At 36.7% G+C, this 18,766-nt stretch overlaps 1 protein-coding gene across 11 annotated transcripts in view; it reads left to right on the top strand.

Moving 5' to 3' along the window:
* The window catches only part of LOC135202561 (uncharacterized), a 356,003-nt gene that overhangs the window by 209,945 nt on the left and 127,292 nt on the right, over positions 1-18,766 (top strand). For 6 of the 11 annotated variants that reach the window (XM_064232050.1, XM_064232045.1, XM_064232049.1 and 3 more), the window contains exon 4: positions 18,043-18,766. This exon is cut by the window's right edge and continues 860 nt beyond it. The exons of the other annotated variants lie outside the window; for them this stretch is intronic. In XM_064232050.1, the coding sequence (XP_064088120.1) occupies positions 18,381-18,766 (386 nt within the window). In that variant the 5' untranslated portion in view covers positions 18,043-18,380. The remainder of the gene's footprint in view (positions 1-18,042) is intronic. 11 annotated transcript variants of the gene reach the window in all.

The following is an 18,766-nucleotide window of genomic DNA, read 5'->3' as shown; positions in this document are numbered from 1 at the left end:
ATAAGGAAAACAAAGAACAAGATAAAAGTATGGATGCAGAGATACTCATTGATACTACATATGAGGCAATAAAGCAGCATACCTACGAAGAAATAACTACGATATGACAACAGAAAAGCAAAATCCCGAAGAGGCTCTACCCCCAGATCTATACAATGACGGGAAAGAGGAAAAAATAGACAAGAAAGACAAAATCTGCACCTTTTGAAAAGAGGGAATTGCCAGATGGATTGGAGCGATGTTACTACAAACATCCTAAGAATATGTCAAAACTATGAAATATATGGTAAATGTGCATACTTAGATGGATATGGGGATGATTGCAGAGATCTGCATCCAAAAATATGTAAAAACCTAAAAGAAGGAAAAGGATGTAAGTTCGACAAAAATGCAAATATATGCACCCTGTAGCCATGAAATCAATAATCAAATAAATAACCAACCAAGTAATAAAATCCAAAATAAGAAAGAAACAAATAAGGAGAGAAATCAAGAATATCAGGTAAAAGAGAAAAGCAAACCAACCAATGAGATATGCAGAGGTGTCAGCAAAAAATTTCAAGCATCAGCTCCGAAATTATACCCAAGAGATAATAACTGTATTTATTATGCAAGAGGATATTGCAGAAACGGAGAAAATTGCAGATTCAGACACAAAATGAATAATTATGATGAAGGAAGATCAAATATATGGAAAAGTTGGATTTTTTAATGTCAGAATTTCTGGAAATGAAAAAAAGAACAACATACCAGAAACAGGAAAGAGACATGGGAAAATCCTTATTACTACCAGTATTAAATGAAGGAGAAAACACGCAAACCATCATAGTGATGAATGCGCAGGGTTTAGTTACGAGTAACTCAAAAAGAAAAATAGAGTACTTAGAAGAACTAACCCAAAATGAAAAGAAAATAGATATAATGAATATAAGTGAAACCTGGTATTCCCAAGAGACTGGGAATGATGATCAAATAAAAGGGTTCCAAACTTATAGATCAGATAGAAAAAATAGGAATCAAGGGGAACCGCGCAACTATATGGGAAAGACAAAAAAACAAGGAAAACAATATATGAGAAATATAGTAACTCAGAATGTGAACTAATAGCGGTAGAATTTGAATCTGAAAAATTGATGAACATAGTAATATATAGACCTCCTAATACTAAAGAGTTTGACTTAATAATTGAAAAAAATTGGATGATATATGTAGAAATCACAAGGACTGGACTATTCTCTATCTGGTGACTTCAACTTTCCTTTCGTAGAATGGAAAGAACGAATAGGAGATTGTGGTTGTACTTATACATATAAAAAGAGAGTAATAGTAGTGCAGAAGATAAGAGGCAATTTGAAAAGCTATTAGATATGCTACTAGAATACAACATTCAACAAATAAATCACCTGCCAACAAGAAAGGGAAAATACTTTAGACCTAGTATTTGTGAACGAGATGAATTATGTTAAAGAAATAATAGTTTATAATGCGAATATTTCAGACCATAATGTCATAGAATTAAACAGTTTCATTCCCAAAAGCAAGTGAAAATAGAGATAAGCAAGAAATGAAAAAGTGGGAAGGATATGGAAAATACAACTTCTACAGTAACATATAAAATGGTCAGAAATTAATGAAGAATTAAACAAAGATTGGGATAACATTTTCGTAAGTGATGACATAAGGTAAATACGGAGATATTATATAAAATATTGGAGAAAATAGTGGAAAAATATATACCGAAGAAGAAAAGTAAACATCATTCATGCATACCAAGAGACAGAAGGATCTTGTTCCAGAAATCAGAAAGTGGAAAAAAGGTCTTGCAAAAGAAAAAAAATGCATGGAAAGTTATAGAACTAAAACGTAAGATAGAAAATGCAGAACAAAAGAATTATACAATCAAAAGAAAATGAAAAACGGACTTGGAAGAAAAAGCCCTATAAATATCAAGCAAAACCCCAAACTATTATACGCATATGCGAAGAAGATGAATAAAAGAAGAATAGAAATAGGCCCTCTGAGAATTGAAGGGAGATTAACGAATGAAAAAAAGGAAACTTTGCAACATACTGGCAGAACGATATAAGAGAGTTCACCCCTAGAATAGATAATGAAGATAATGATATAGAAGTAAGGGATGAAAATAGTGAATATTTAGCTGACATAGATATTAATGAAGTTGATATTGTGCAGGCTATTAATGAAATTAAAAATGGAGCTGCTGCAGGGCCTGATGGAATTCTGCTATTTTGTTAAAGAAAGTAGTTCATTCTATCGCAAAGCCACTTGCAATATTATTAAGTACAAAGTGTAGATACAGGCAAGATTTATGATGAGCACAAATTAGCATATATTACCCCTACTTTCAAAAGTGGATCAAGACTAGAGGCAAGTAATTATAGGCCTGTGATTCTAACATCACATATTATGAAAGTGTATGAAAGGGTAATGAACGAAAAATATTATGAAACATTTAATAAAAAATAATTTGTTTAATAAAGGACAACATGGTTTCGTACCCGGAAAAAGTACACAAACCCAACTGTTAGTCCACCGTGAGAAACATATTCAAAAATATGAAAAGCGGAAATGAAACAGATGTGGTTTTATTTAGACTTTGCAAAAGCTTTTGATAAAGTAGACCATAATATATTAGCGAAGAAAATTAGAAAACACAATATCGTGGATAAAGTAGGAAGATGGTTAAAAGAATTTTTACACAACAGAAAACAGATAGTTATTGCAAACGATGAGAAATCGGATGAAGTCAAGGTAATATCCGGTGTGCCGCAAGGTACGGTGTTAGCTGCAATACTGTTTGTTATTATGATTGTTTAAGACATAGACAATAATGTGAAGGATTCGGTAGTGAGTAGTTTCGCAGATGACACAAGAATAAGTAGAGAAATTACTTGTGACGAAGATAGGAACGCTCTACAAAGAGACCTTAACAAAGTATAATGATTGGGAAGAGGTAAATAGGATGGTATTTAACTCTGATAAATTTGAATCAATAAATTATGGAGACAGAGAAAGAAAGCTATATGCATATAAGGGACCTAATAATGAGACCATCACAAATAAGGAAGCAGTTAAAGACCTTGGTGTGATGATGAATAGGAACATGTTATGCAATGATCAAATAGCAACTCTGTTGGCAAAATGTAAAGCAAAAATGGGAATGTTGTTACGGCACTTCAAAACAAGAAAAGCTGAACACATGATTATGCTTTATAAAACATATGTTCGTAGTCCACTTGAATATTGCAATATGATATGGTACCCACACTATCAAAAGGATATTTGCACAAATAGAGAGGTGTACAAAGGTCCTTTACAGCTAGAATAGAAGAAGTTAAGGACCTAGACTACTGGGAAAGACTACAATTCTTAAAATTATATAGTCTAGAAAGGAGAAGAGAACGCTACATGATAATTCAGGCATGGAAACAGATAGAAGGAATAGCAGAAAATATCATGGAACTAAAAATATCAGAAAGAGCAAGCAGAGGTAGATTAATAGTGCCCAAAACTATACCAGGAAAAATAAGGAAAGCACACAGGACATTAATCCACTACGCACCAGCATCGATAATGCAGCGTCTATTCAATGCGTTGCCAGCTCATCTGAGGAATATATCAGGAGTGAGCGTAGATGTGTTTAAGAATAAGCTCGACAAATATCTAAACTGCATCCAGACCATCCAAGATTGGAAGATGCAAAATATACCGGAAGATGTACTAGCAACTCTCTGGTAGACATTAGAGGTGCCTCACACTGAGGGACCTGGGGCAACCCGAACAAGATGTAAGGTCTGTAAGGTCTCTCTCTCTCTCTCTCTCTCTCTCTCTCTCTCTCTCTCTCTCTCTCTCTCTTGTCTTGCAAGCAAGCGATAGCTCGCCGGGTCAACCGAGTAGACCAGTGTTCGATCTGGGAAGACGAATGACTGATGTAGACGCGTTTCTTTCAAACCTAAGCCATGGATTGTTTACTTGGTTATTTATCGATAAAAATTGGGCGCAATAGGAGATTAAAAAAGGACGTTGGCAAAAAATACATAGTATTTTTTTTTAATAATGATATTTAGTGTACTAGTAGGTAAGTAGTACACACTCACCTGATCGATTTGAATTCATGCAACGAGGTAGGTCCTCATTTTTTCTTCCCTGGGGTTATTTGATGGGGTTTTTGGGGTTGGGTGGATAGGGCCCTTTGACACGTGTATTGGAATGACGGAGGAGTAATTAGTCTCGTCGTCATTATGATCAACATCATTGTGGGTTTGAAAGATGAAGAATGGCATTGGAAGAATGCGGCTCGCCGCCAGCGCCCCTCTTCAGCCATATTGATGTCCTCAGTCTCGGCTTTCATTATTTTGGTTTCCATTACTTGAGATTGCTCATGTTGGCATGACTGTCTTTTGTTAGACTAGTATAGTGTCATTCAAATAGTCAGCCATGTAGGTGCTGTTACAAAGGTCATTGGCATCTTTCAAATCATTATGTATACTTAAATCACAAGACTATTGATGCGTTCATTACAATGCATAATGAAGCATTCTTTGTGCGCTTATTATATTTAGTTTGATTACCATTCGTATTGAAGTGCAACTTTTACTTGTTTGTTCATTGGTCATTGGATCTGTTGTTTGCAAGTGTTTTTACTCTCTCTCTCTCTCTCTCTCTCTCTCTCTCTCTCTCTCTCTCTCTCTCTCTCTCTCTCTCTTTTTTGGATCATTATGATGTTCATTCATTTGGAATCGATTTCATTTCAATCGTTGAAGATGTGTTTGATTGAAAAGCCATACAGAGACGTTTTGAAGTTGCGAAATCCTTCTACTGTAGTTTCAATTTCAATCCCCATCTTCTCACAAGCAACTGAATCGAGTGTCACCTTCCACAGGTGTGACCGCGCTCTCATCATTTGCATAGTGTACGAATCAACCTCCCTACCCCCTCCCCTCCACTCCCCTCCCCTCTCCCTCTCCCTCTCTCTCTCCCTCTCCCTCCCTCTCCCTCTCTCTCTCCCTCTCCTCATCCTCCACTCCCCACCCTCCACCTCCCCTCCCTCCCTCTCCCTCTCCCTCTCCCTCCCTCTCCCTCTCCAACACAATGTAGACTTATTCGCCCAGGCATAGGTCTTCCCAGGTAACGCGCAAGCATGTACACCTAACGATTCTTTTCCATAAACACACACACACACACACACACACACCTGGTCAGCGAACTTGGAGTTTTCTTTTTCAAGTTTGGAAGCTGGCAGTTAGATGAGCTCATTATTCAAGCAAAGGCTCTGCACCCTTTTCCCATCATTGGTTCAAGGGCGCAAAGCAGCAGTCTTACTCATGTCCACTCGTTCGGTTCAGGTATTTCGTTCCTATTTGTTTTCGTATTAGTTTAGATTCAATGCAATTTTGAGCGTTAAGTTGCCCCGAACCGTTGGCTTTGGCAGAGTAATTGGTGGATGTTTTACATATTTTTATTATTATTATTATTATTATTATTTTATTATTATTATTATTATTATTATTATTATTATTCTTTTAAAAGAATGGCTGTGTTTTTAGCGTGTTAATCTTATACATTAACTTTTCTATTCTTATTAATCGCTTTTCTGGCTCAATAATATATATAACATAAGAACTGGACAGTATTCTAATTGGTATTTACAAGGAAGGGCGCGGAATTGCTTAAAAAAAAAAATAAATAAAAAAAATCTGGTGGCTGGTATATTCGAGTCCGTGTTCGTGCAGGGTTCGTTGACTGGTATACTGTATACTGGTATTCAGGAAGGCTGAATGACTGGTCTTATTCAAGCGGAGTTCATCTGGTATGATGGTATAGCTGGTCGTGGCCGCGTATTTCTGCTGGTATTATTCTTCTTTTGTCGACTTGTTTGACCTCCTTACAGGTCATCATCGGGACTATACTCGGTTTTTTTCCATCTGTCCACCCGCCTGTGGTATTTGCGTATGGTAACACTGCGTCCCGGGCTTTAGTTAGTTACATTCAGCTTACATTCAACATTAATAATAACATCCTGTTTCGAATATGAATGGTATAATTCGCATACAGTAAATTATTAAAACACTTTTCAGTTGCAAATGTACACCCAGATATCCTTTTAATTACCTAAAACTTACACATAGCGTAACTATCTAAAACCCGGGACGCAGTGTTACCATACGCAAACACCACAGGCGGGTGGACAGATGGAAAAAAAAAGAGAGTAAAGTTAGCAGAGGAACTGAAGAAGCAGTGTTGTTGCTGTTGTTGATTAAGCCAGCCTTGTACTGGCACGGGCTCTTGCTCCTAGAGCAGCCCGTAGCTGGATTATCTGTAAAGATACAAAAACAGTGCTTTTGGCGGTTAGTTGTAGAAATGAAAGAGGGTTACAGGCAGGATTGCAATCCCTTTGAACCTTACGGTACCCATCAGTAGGAGAGAAAGCTTTATAGTGGTGAGACTCAGCCTATACTCTGTTTTTTTTCATCTGTCCATCCGCCTGTGGTTTTTTGTATGGTAACACTGCGTCCCGGGCTTTAGATAGTTACATTCAGCTTACATTCAACGATTATAATAATATCCTATTTCGAATATTAACGGTGTAATTCGCATACAGTAAATTATTAAAACACTTTTCAGTTACAAATGTGCACCCAGATATCCTGTTATTTACCTAAAACTTACAATTAGCGTAACTATCTAAAGCCCGGGACGCAGTGTTACCATACAAAAACACCACAGGCGGGTGGACAGATGAAAAAAAAGAGTAAAGTTAGCAGAGGAACTGAAGAAGCAGTGTTGTTGTTGTTGTTGTTGAAGATTAAGCCAGCCTGTACTGGCACGGGCTCTTGCTCCTAGAGCAGCCCGTAGCTGGATTATCTGTATAGATACAAAAACAGTGCTTTTGGCGGTTAGTTGTAGAAAGGATTGCAATCCCTTTGAACCTTACGGTACCCATCAGTAGGAGAGAAAGCTTTATACATAGTAGTGAGACTCAGCCTAGTGGAGATTGCTGAGTAGGAAATGGAAGCGAGCTTTAGTTTGAGGGAAAGGTGGTAAGCAGTGTCTTGGTGGCGGTGTTTATAGCGGATCAGCCTAGAGGTGTTGATTTCCCATTGGCTGAGCCGGTTTCGGGCTTAGTCTAGGATCCCGCACGGAGGGTCGCAGTTCTTCTCGAGTTACGAGCGCTTTTGTGTTCCTGGGCATGGGCACTGGAGTTCCTGGCATCTTGCAGACGTTCCTGACTGGTTGGCATGTTCGTGGGACTATTCGCGGTCGTCCTCCGAGCGGCGGTGGAGAGGAGAAACGTTTCTTGTGTGATGTTCAAGTTCGGCTTCTTAATATGCAGCGGTTCCAGGAGGCGAAGGCGGCGGCGGTCGGTTTCCTGGTCAATAATTTCGATATTAGGGATGATATCGTTTCTTTTAATTGTCTTGTTGTTGGCAGTCCTGGCGTGATTACGAATGGCTCCTTCTTGGGCGTGACAGGATATCCTTTTGGAGAAGCACATGGTGGCCATTCCGAAATATTTGCCGAGGCATCCTCTGACGGGGCATGTGTAGCGATAGACCACGGTTGTCTTCTTCAAGGGATCCTGCAGGGCCGCCTCTTGTAGAAGAGCTTGATGGGCCCTGGGACGTCAGGGCGCAGTTTCTGGTGGCGCCATTCCTCAACATTCTTTTTGATAGATTCCAAGATGATGATATTATTATTATTATTATTATTATTATTATTATTATTATTATTATTATTATTATTATTATTATTATTATTATTATTCAAAGAGAAATATGATGTATGCGGAACAAGGCAAAAGGCGTTACCTTAAGTCTAGAGAAAGTATTGACAATAAATAAGTACAAATGATACTTAAAGCAAGAAGTATATTTGAAATAATTTGATTACCAACAAATAACAAGAGATAAATGCCGATAGTCATCGTCTAACCCAAGCCCGGTGGTCATGAGAACAGTAAAGGGTTAGGGTTGAAAAGAGCACGATTCATTTTTAGTATATATATATATATATATATATATATATATATATATATATATATATATATATATATACACACACACACACACACACACACACACACACACACACACACACACACATGTACTAATGATTTAGTAAGCCAGTGAATAAAAAAAAAAATATAGTGAAGACATACAAAATAGATCACTGAAGCGCACTACAGTTGGAGGGGAAGCAAATGACAGAAAATGACAACATTGCTTAAAGAAGAGACCAAAAGGAAAAGAGAATGAAAGTTGCACTTAACCAGTAAAGCAGAAGACACCTCAAACAAGATATGGTCCGATTACCGATGTAATGAATGCGTTTAATTAAGTCCTTCATCCGAATATTCATGATTCGACCCCCGTGATTTACTAACAGATTTGCATATCCGGATATGCACACCTAGACAATTCCAGAGGAAGGTCACCGGGAAAGGAGTAAGGTATAGGGATGGGTGGAGGGAGGGAGGTGAGAGAAGGAAGGATATTCCGCCGTGATGAATCTACGGGGAGGAGGAGGAGGAGGAGGAGGAGGAGGAAGTCCCAGAAGTCGTTTCGTGCTGTTTTCTTAAGAGCGAAGGCCAGTGGGGAAGGCAACCAACTTCATTTTCTAATCCAGGCCGGAAAAAAGATGAAGGAAGAATGGTAAGGCTTAACCCTGAAGGCCTTCATATATCTTTATCTTGAAGGAAGAAAGGCTAAAATACTTTCGAAAATAGACGCTTGTCCGAATAGGTGAGAGAGAGAGAGAGAGAGAGAGAGAGAGAGAGAGAGAGAGAGAGAGAGAGAGAGAGAGAGAGAGAGAGAGATCCCTATATCGCAGAAAGTGTGTTAAAGATAGAGATGGTTCATTATTTATTTGCAGCTGAAGAAAAAAAAATTCATAGAAATCATTTTGGTTATCTGTTGAGCGAGCCACTTCCATTGCATTGACAGAATACTGTCGTTGCTTACCCGAAAAGAAGGCGGAATTCCAAAACCCAGAATCGATATAGACCATTCAATCTTTTTTGGCGGATTCGGCCTTTATTCTCATTTCTTATACAGTGTTCGTTCTAACCCATCTTGTATTATTACCAAGCATTTTATAAGTGACTTGCCCCTTCACAGGACATAGTTAACCCGACTTGAATTATTATGTTAAAGTTGACTTGAATTATTATGTTAAAGTTGACTTGAATTATTATGTTAAAGTTGACTTGAATTATTATGTTAAAGTTGTGTGGAAATGTGAGTTGCCACATATGGAGGATTGGATAAATGGCACATACAAAATGGCGGTGAAATTCAGGCGGAAGGCGTGCTAGTCTTGTAAATGTATGCAAATTCCATAACTCCCCCCCACCCCCCATTCTATTAGCAGCTCATGTTTTTAAAAGAGTGCTAAGCATAGTTTTCTGTGTAGATCTGTGGGCGAGCGCGGACGAGAGAGAAATACTAGATAACTTACATTTCAGCAACATATTCCCCCGTGTTCCTATACCTACCAAACCAGATTTGGAAAGTGCCACAAGCATCTTGATAAACCTGTTACAGGTTATTCCCTCTCTCTCTCTCTCTCTCTCTCTCTCCTCTCTCTCTCTCTCTCTCTCTCTCTCTCCCTCTCCCTCTCTCCCTCCCTACCCCCCCCCCCTTCCCCCCACCCCATAAAAGCCTCTTAATTAAGCAGATCACGATACCATCACTTAATGCCTTTAGAATGAATGAAAGTCCCCTTAGAGGAGGGAACACCTTTAATGAAGGTTATCACTAGACCATGAATTAAACCCATTTCCTTTGACTGCTCTCTCTCTCTCTCTCTCTCTCTCTCTCTCTCTCTCTCTCTCTACTCTCTCTCTCTCTCTTTTATATTTTATATATATATATATATATATATATAAATATAATCAATATATATATATATATATATATAGATATATATGTATATATATAATATATATAATATATATATATGTATATAATATTATATATATATATATATAATATATATACATACATATAATATGCGTGTGTATGTATATTAGTAGGAGCGTTCATCCAGAAAAATAGTTTTTGATGATCAGTGTAACATTCCCGTTTCATTTTGACCCAAATCAGAAAACCAGACGGGAACAGTAAATATTTCCCGAAGACAGAAATGTTTTAAACTGAGTTTTCTAAATATTTTGCTCAAATGAAAGATTTGCTTGTTCTATATTCATTTGAGTTGGCGATAGTATCCATAGCCGATATCACTGAAACTAGTCGTGGTTGGCTGTAGCATTTGTTACCCACTGTCGATAGATGATAATGATTTCGGGAGCCGATATTTACTTTAATTAAAAAAAAAAAAGTAAAGTACTGGCTTTGTTGGCTTTGTGTGTTCATGAGTGTGCTATGTTGGCGGGACGGCTCCGAAATATGTCTTACAAATATGAGTAAATTTAGAGGTTGACTGATCAGTTTGGTGGTGACCATTTTGGGTTGTGGGTGGCAACATTGTTAACCCTTTTTGCTTTGGAAGGTGCCGGGTACAGCAGTTGTCTAGTTAGTATGATGAAATAGTACTGCAAATTCTTGGAATTATTTGCTGTGTGGCGGTTGCTAGAATAAGTGTCGATCATTTCGCTTCAGACCCTATATCATCTGAAGGGCATCTTCCATAGATGATCTGGGTAAAATGATCAAATACACGAACAAGTAAGTTAAATGGTGATGTGATCCCTACTCGGAATAAGAAGATGGCCAAGAAGAGTTGGATAAGTCTGCTGCAGCATGATTTGAAGATCCAGATCCATCATCAGTTTAACGATATGCAAGTGGTTTCGTGAAACTAATAGGTTTTGGGGTTCGGGAGAGCCACTCGACTATTGAACGTTAGTACACCACTGTTGTGTCATTTAAATGTAATGAAATATTTCTTGCTTAAGCAATATACAATCTGATGATTACGTACGACATACATGTATGTGTATGTGCATATATATATATATAACTATATATATATATATATATATATATATATATATATATGCAAACGAAGCAGGGGAAGGAAGTGAAGACGATGGAGACGATGGATTGACGAGCAAAGTAAATTTGCGCTTATAGAATGGTATAGAAAGACCATAAGCAGAAGGGAGTGGAAGGGACATGTCTGAGGCTTTGTCTTGCAGTGACTGGAAACTGATGATGATGATGACGACTATATATTATATATATATATATATATATATATATATATATATATATATATATATATATATATATATATATATATATATATTATGTTATATGTATATATATAGTGTGTGTGTGTGTATTTGTATGTATGTGAAAAAAAAAATTATATATATATATATATATATATATATATATATATATATATATATATATATATATATATATATATATGCGGTCTAATTTTGTGTGTGGAGAGGCAGAGCCGAATGAAAATATTAGCACGGTCGTTCATTTCCATACGAGAAGTTACTACACGTGTTGACCTTGCATTCGTATTCATTGACTCTTTCTCTTCGACTGCCATCGTTGGGGGGAATTCCTGAGAGAGAAATAGGACCATTGTGCTCAGCCTTTGCTCTCTGAGAGTCCGCTTAACGTTATGCCAAGCGTTGCATTTTCTGCAGAAAGGTTCCTTTTAGTAATGAGGATTCCGGCTGTGAACGAAAGAGAGTTTGCTCCCACAAAAATCACGACTTTTGCCCCTTAAATAACCTGAGAGAGAAGAAGAAATCTTTCATCGTCAGAACTAACGAATTCCTCTCTCTCTCTCTCTCTCTCTCTCTCTCTCTCTCTCTCTCTCTCTCTCTCTCATTTACATTGGAGCGGCGTCTTTGTTTCGCCCACCAAATCCACGCCCCCTTCCCCTTACGAGTCACAAAGGCACTTCGGATGTAGTTAAGGATGGAGTGAGGGAACAAGAGAATAACAAAAGGAAATGTTAAAGGATGGAGAGAGAAGACACCGTGAAATTAGCAGAGAGAGTGAAACACACGAGATCGAGCAATTTGGTAGCTTTTGTTTAATTAAACCTTGGTTTAAACGTGTGCACATTATACTCGTGTGTTGTATATGTATGTATGTATGTGTAGATTTTTATATGTGTATATATTGTATGTTTGTATATATAGTATACACACGTTAGTATATCCTTACAGACCATTTGGCGGGAATATTTATCGCAGTAATATCCCTAGGGATAGTAACACCTAAAAGTTCGGACTAAGGTATCGTATGTTCAGCATACGTACATACAGGCCAGTGAAGACAGACATGGCACTGGGGTAGTGTTCATTGCACGTAGACGAACGTTGTAGACCAAGGTTACTACTTGAAGATAGGGATACAGAGCGTTTTATCATGCGTAGTGATATGTAAGAAAGGTAGGCAGACGTAGAATGCCCTGGAGTAAGGTCGACCATAATAGTTGGAAATTATTTGCAAATTTGGTTCCAGTCTTTGGGTCTTTCTTTTCTTTGGTTGAAATCATTGTTTGTCGAAAGGCAGATGATTGTTTGATCTATTTTTTGTATAAAAGTTAACATCTTTATGACTCACGTTCCTTTCCGATAGATAGGTGTTTATATAAATGGAAAATGAAAGTATGAAAATTTAATGACACGTGATGGTTAAGAAGAGTAAAATACTAGGAAGATAATGTTGTTCGTGGAATAAGAAAATTTCTGAAAGATTTTAGGACGCTCCCCCCAACTTGTTTGGGCGTATCCTTTTGTTAGTCTTTTTTCAACGCAGGATGGAGGTTTGAGGATCACTTGACATGCTTTTGCGCTCTCTCTCTCTCTCTCTCTCTCTCTCTCTCTCTCTCCTATTGAACCTCAGCGTTGTATACAGTGGTTATTATTATTATTATTATTATTATTATTATTATTATTATTATAGAGTAAAATATACCAAAAACGAAAACGAAAGGTAAACAATGGCTTATACCTTTATTTATGGATTTATCACGTTCCAAACTTTCGTGATTCAGTTATGCATATATATATATATATATATTTCTATGTATATATATATATATATATATATATATATATATATATATATATATATATGTGTATATGTATATATATATATATATGTATATAATATTTATATATACCATATATATGTATATGTATGTATATAGTGTGTGTGCGCGCGTGTCCTTATGTTTTAAATCCGATGCTATTTGTATGAGTATCTTCCTTTGATGTGGAGGAGTTTCGTCATGACAGTGCTCTTGATGAGCCTCGTTGATCAGTGGAGGTGGTGTCTGGCTTTCATTTTAGTTGACGTAGAACCTCTTATTGTTTGTTGTTCGTCTACAAATACTTTAATAGGGGTCTCTTTTGGTTAGGAGTCAGGACTTACTTTCTGTGACTGAAAGGGGTCTGTTTTGGCAAGGAGTCAGGACGTCTTGTCTCTGGCTGAAAAAGGAGTCTGTTTAATAAGGAGTCAGGACTTCCCAGTAACTGAAAAAGGGGTCTGCAGGTAAGGAGTCAAGACATTCTCAGGAAGGTTTGTGGCAGAGGTGTAAATAAATAAAGTTGGTAAAACAGAATCGACTCTCGCTGCCACTTAAGGATCACGGAGTCTCATCAGCATTCTTTGACTTGACTTCTTTGCGATTCATGTCTAATTTTCTGTGCCCACTGGTCAGGTCAAGGCTTTATCATCAGAAGGTGTTCAAGAACGGAAGAAATGTAAATGCATAAGGCTCGAAATTTCTCTCTCTCTCTCTCTCTCTCTCTCTCTCTCTCTCTCTCTCTCTCTCTCTCTCTCTCTCTCGTATGAATTTTCTTGTCATTTGATCAATGTTATTGAAGTACTGTCAGCTGGTGTCCCTCATAAATAAGACACGGTCAGAATAAAATAGACACGGTCAGCCATTATTGCGGACTATTCATTGATTGTTTGTCCGTTTTATCTCTTAGTTTACACTCTGTGTATATTGAGCCGCTAATATTGAGGTTACGCTGGAATATAACTGTCCGTAATGTTAAATCACTTCCAAGATAGAAAATTTATACGTGAGATGCAATTTTAACTAATGAAGCCAATGTGAAGAGAGGTTAGTTTCATACATAGAGGTCAATGCTCAATAAATTATCCACCGGGGACCATTTTCTTTTACATCTTAACCTCTTTTTATTAATACAAATGAAAGAATGTGGCCTTCAAAAGTATAGAATTTTCATTTTCAAGTTAGTCATTCGCAAATTCTTATGGAATTTTCGGAAATGAATACTCAGACCATTATTAGTTTTACCTTTTTTATTTGTTTACCTTTTTATTTACTTATTGAAAGCATTACTACTCAGTAGATATAGGATTTTGGTGCGTTTTGTGAGTCCTGTGATTGTGGAGATTCAGGACTAACAGTTGAGTTGGGCAATGGAAAATTTGAGTCAAGATCTTGTCTGTTTGCAAGACCTTATGGCGGAAGAAAACATTTTGCAAGGCGATAGTTAAACGAAGTGGTGCCGATTTCTACATACATGTTATGCAAGTAGTAGGTTTTCATGTTGCGATAGGCATATGTTTTTTTGTCATAGAGGCTATTAGATTTGAAACAGCCGAAAGATGGCAAGAAACCTTACTTGGCACTTTATAGAATTTAGTTAGGGTAAGGTGTGAAACATGGGTAAGTTAAGATCGAGTTGAAATATTACGGTTTTATATGTTGATGGGTGGATGAGGTTAACCAGCAGGATGTGGAGGGCACTTCGAGGAGTGAATATTTACATGTTTATATTATATATATATATATGAGCCAGCACGTGTTACTTGTGATGTGACCGTATATATATGTATATATATTATATATGTATGCATGTATGCACATATGAATGAATGGGAAGCAGCATCATTTCCCCTTTCCAATTTTTGCTTCCGGGCAGTATATTACTGAAGCGGCCAATGACAATAAAAGTTTTACAATTCAAATGTAAGCTCTGCTGCTGGGCCGCATCGTCGTGGCCAAATTCCACGGAAATATGGATCTGTGGACGACAATAATTCTACCTTCTTTAACTTTTGCAGGGCAGAGTCCCGCACGGGAAAAGAATAGAAAAAGCTACCAAGTACTCCTGAAAAGAAGTAATTTTTATATAAATATTATATAATATAATATATATATATATATGAATATAATTAATGATATATGATATAATTATAATATATGATATAATATATATAATAAAAGGAGCCCATAAAAACCCCAAAATATAGAAAGTAAGTACTATATTTCAGAGACTGGTGTCTCTCTCTTCAGGTAAGTAATGACTGAGAAAAGTTACAGAAAAGGTGGTATTTATACCAAGAGATCCATCCACAGGTAGCACGTTTTTCTAAGTCACCCCTTCTGATAATTCTTCTTTAATCTTCTTAAGAGTTGGTTGTAGGAAGATTTCATCAATGGTATCTGAGAGGGCACCTGGGTTTCAGATATCATTGATGAAAATCTTCCGTCAACCAACGCTTAAGAAGATTAAAGAAGAATTATCGGAGGAGGTAACTTAGAAAAACGTGCTACCTGTGGATGGATCTCTTGGTATAAATACCGCCTTTTCTGTAACTTTTCTCATTCATTATTCACTTGAAGAAGAGACAGCAGTCTGAAATATAGTACTTACTTTCTATATTTTGGCGTTTTTGTGGGCTCCTTTTATTAGATGGAATTCTGTTGTAACAGAGCATTTTTACCAGTCATTACTATATCTGTATGTATGTATATATATAATTATATTAGTATATATATAATTAACTAATATATATTGTGTGTTGTGTGTGTGGTGTGTGTGTGTGGTGTATATATATATATATATATATATTTATATATATAATATATATATATACATATATATAATATATAAATATACTATATCTATATAGAGATATATAGATATATCTATATATATATATATGTGTATATATATATGAGTAACTTGATCACGAAGTATATAAAACGTGATGCTATGTATAAATAAAGGTTTTTTGCCACGAAGGAAAATGAAAGCGAGATAGCCAAGTACTTTCGGTCCTGTTCGGACCCTTTACTCTGTGTGTGTGTGTGTGTGTGTGTGTGTGTATGATATAGTATATATATATATATATATATATATATAGTGTGTGTATGTATATATATATATATATATATATATATATATATATATATATATATATATATTAAGAAAGTTACAGCTACGAAGGAAAATTGAAACATTGGTGATGCTAAGTACTTTCGTCTTATTACCAAGACTCGGCCACAGCAACTTAGATATACAGAAGTAAGGACCTAGTATATAAATGGTGGGTAGAAGTCTTAAGGGGTCGGGAGGTCACAGAGCGGTCAACATTAAAATCGAAATCTACTTGTTAGTAATTCTCTTTATTGTATCTTTCAATTCCTTCTGAAACAAACGTTTTATGACACGGGTCAAAAGAAAATAATCCTAGACTTACATTGAAATTCTTCACCCAGGTTAACCGAATCAAAACAGATTCTAGCAAGTTCCTTTTGTAATAGTTTCGTTACAACGTGACAATATTTAGCTTTGCGTCAAATGTATTCTGTTGTGCTTTCACATAAATGTTAAAATAAAGCATTATGTGTGTGTCCAGTGTATTCTGTTGGGCTTTCTGTCCAATCTATTTTTATTTACACTATTATATATATATATATATATATATATATATATATATATATATATATATATATATATATATATATTTCTGTACATAAAAATATTTCACTCCTCGAAGTGCCCTCCACATTTAAAACGGTCACATTTCAACTCGATCTTACCCTAACTAAATTCTGTAAAGTGTAAAGTTAGGTTCCTTACCATCTTTCAAAAACATGGCCCCTTTTTCTATTTTAAATCTAGTACCCTCTATTTCAAATAAGCCTATCGCATCATGAAAGCCTTCTACTTGAATACCTGTATTTAAAACAAGTTCTTGACTCAAATTTTTCACCTGCCCCACAGTTAGTCCTGAACCTCCACAATCACAGGACTCATAAAACGCACCAAGATCATCCTATACCTACTGGGGGTAGTAATACTTTAGATATGATAATAAAAAGGCAAAATTGACAACTGTATTCTTTCCCGAGAATCCCTAACTTAAAAAAAAAAAAAAATTATAGGTTTTCATTGTCCTCTTTCCTATTGCCATCCGTTACTGATTTAACAAGTTAATAGTTGAACAGTTAATCGGCTAGCAGCCGGAAGTTAGTTAACAACTTCTGCCATTTAACCATCTTTAAACACAGACATATCTGATGTAAGCAGCTAAAGACACCCAGGTATGTAAGTATGTATGTATATATGTGTGTGTGTATATATATATATATATATATAGATATATATGTGTGTGTGTGTGTGTGTGTGTGTGTGTGTGTTACACAAACAATCCTTAATATAAATAAATAAACACACGTATTCAGAAACTGAGTAACATATAAAATATTTGCATAGTATGTTCATAGATGATTGTAATAATTAATAAATTATTAGTATGTATGTATATATATAATCTATATATGATATATATGTGTATATATATATATATATATATATATATATATATATATATATATATATATAAAACCATTATTCATTCGTCTCGCTCTATTGTTCTGTCAGCAAAATTAATACATCCATCCTATCCGTAAAGTTATGCATGTGTAAAATATTAATATTTGAATGATTGTATAGATACGTATACAGACATACGTACACTTACATGTGATGAGAATTTATGTAATCTCGGACAAAGTAAAAGCGTTCATTTGCATTACTTGCTTTTTTTTTTTTTTTTTTTGTACCTTAATGAATCTGCAATATTTGTAATTTTCTATATTTGTATTATTTCTACTTCTGTGATGGCATGAATTTCTTTTTTGAAGTCATTTTCATCTGAGAGGGTTTATTTATTTCTGGGTGGAGATAACAATGTTAGTAAGCTTGCCATGAGAGGAGTGTGTATTTATATGGTCTCATTTTCGTTCCAGTGAACAGATTTGCGTAATAATTGACCGAAAATAGATTTTAGTGTCAGTGGTCCTTATTGTGTTAAAACTCACGTTGGAAATGGGCATTCCCCTGTCGAGTATTTTGTATCCAATGAAGTTATTTTAACTGAGGGAAATCCAAAGATTTTGGTGACTCTTTAAGTCTGCAGAAACAAGACGACGATTTCTTAGGAAGTGGTGCTCGATGCCCCGTGGGCGGAGGGAGAGCTAGAGTGGAATAACCCAAAATCGCCAGGAGTGGAACCTCCTCCTCCCTTGCGTGCGTGCCCATGCCTAGCTTTCTGGTCGTACCCTCGAAGAAGGGATGAAGCACCATCATGCGCAGCGCCTACCCGCTGCTAGTCGACCAGAACGGATGGAGCGCCGGCATCTGTAGAATCCCCAACACCTCCTCCTCCTCCACCACCACCACTTCGCTCCTGCGTTCCGTCGGCGTCGACATCACGCGACCCGCCCAGCTCCACCATCAAGCTCACCATGATATTGAAATCCACGTCGAAGACCCGCCCTCGACTTTTAGCCACGAGTACCCTCAGCCCTTGCCAGTCGCTGCCACCCACGGCACCATCGAGCGGGGCAAGGGCGCCGGTGGGGCTGACCACCGCTCCAAGAGGAAACTGCCCAATTCCGACGGCTCCACTCGGGCCAACACCTTCAACAGGGCCGTGCAAAGGCTCGAGTTGAGTATCAGGCCTGACGGGGA

Source organism: Macrobrachium nipponense, chromosome 30 (assembly GCF_015104395.2).
Source record: "Macrobrachium nipponense isolate FS-2020 chromosome 30, ASM1510439v2, whole genome shotgun sequence".
Classification (NCBI taxonomy): Eukaryota; Metazoa; Arthropoda; class Malacostraca; order Decapoda; family Palaemonidae; genus Macrobrachium; species Macrobrachium nipponense.
This window is presented reverse-complemented; position numbering and strand designations above follow the sequence as displayed.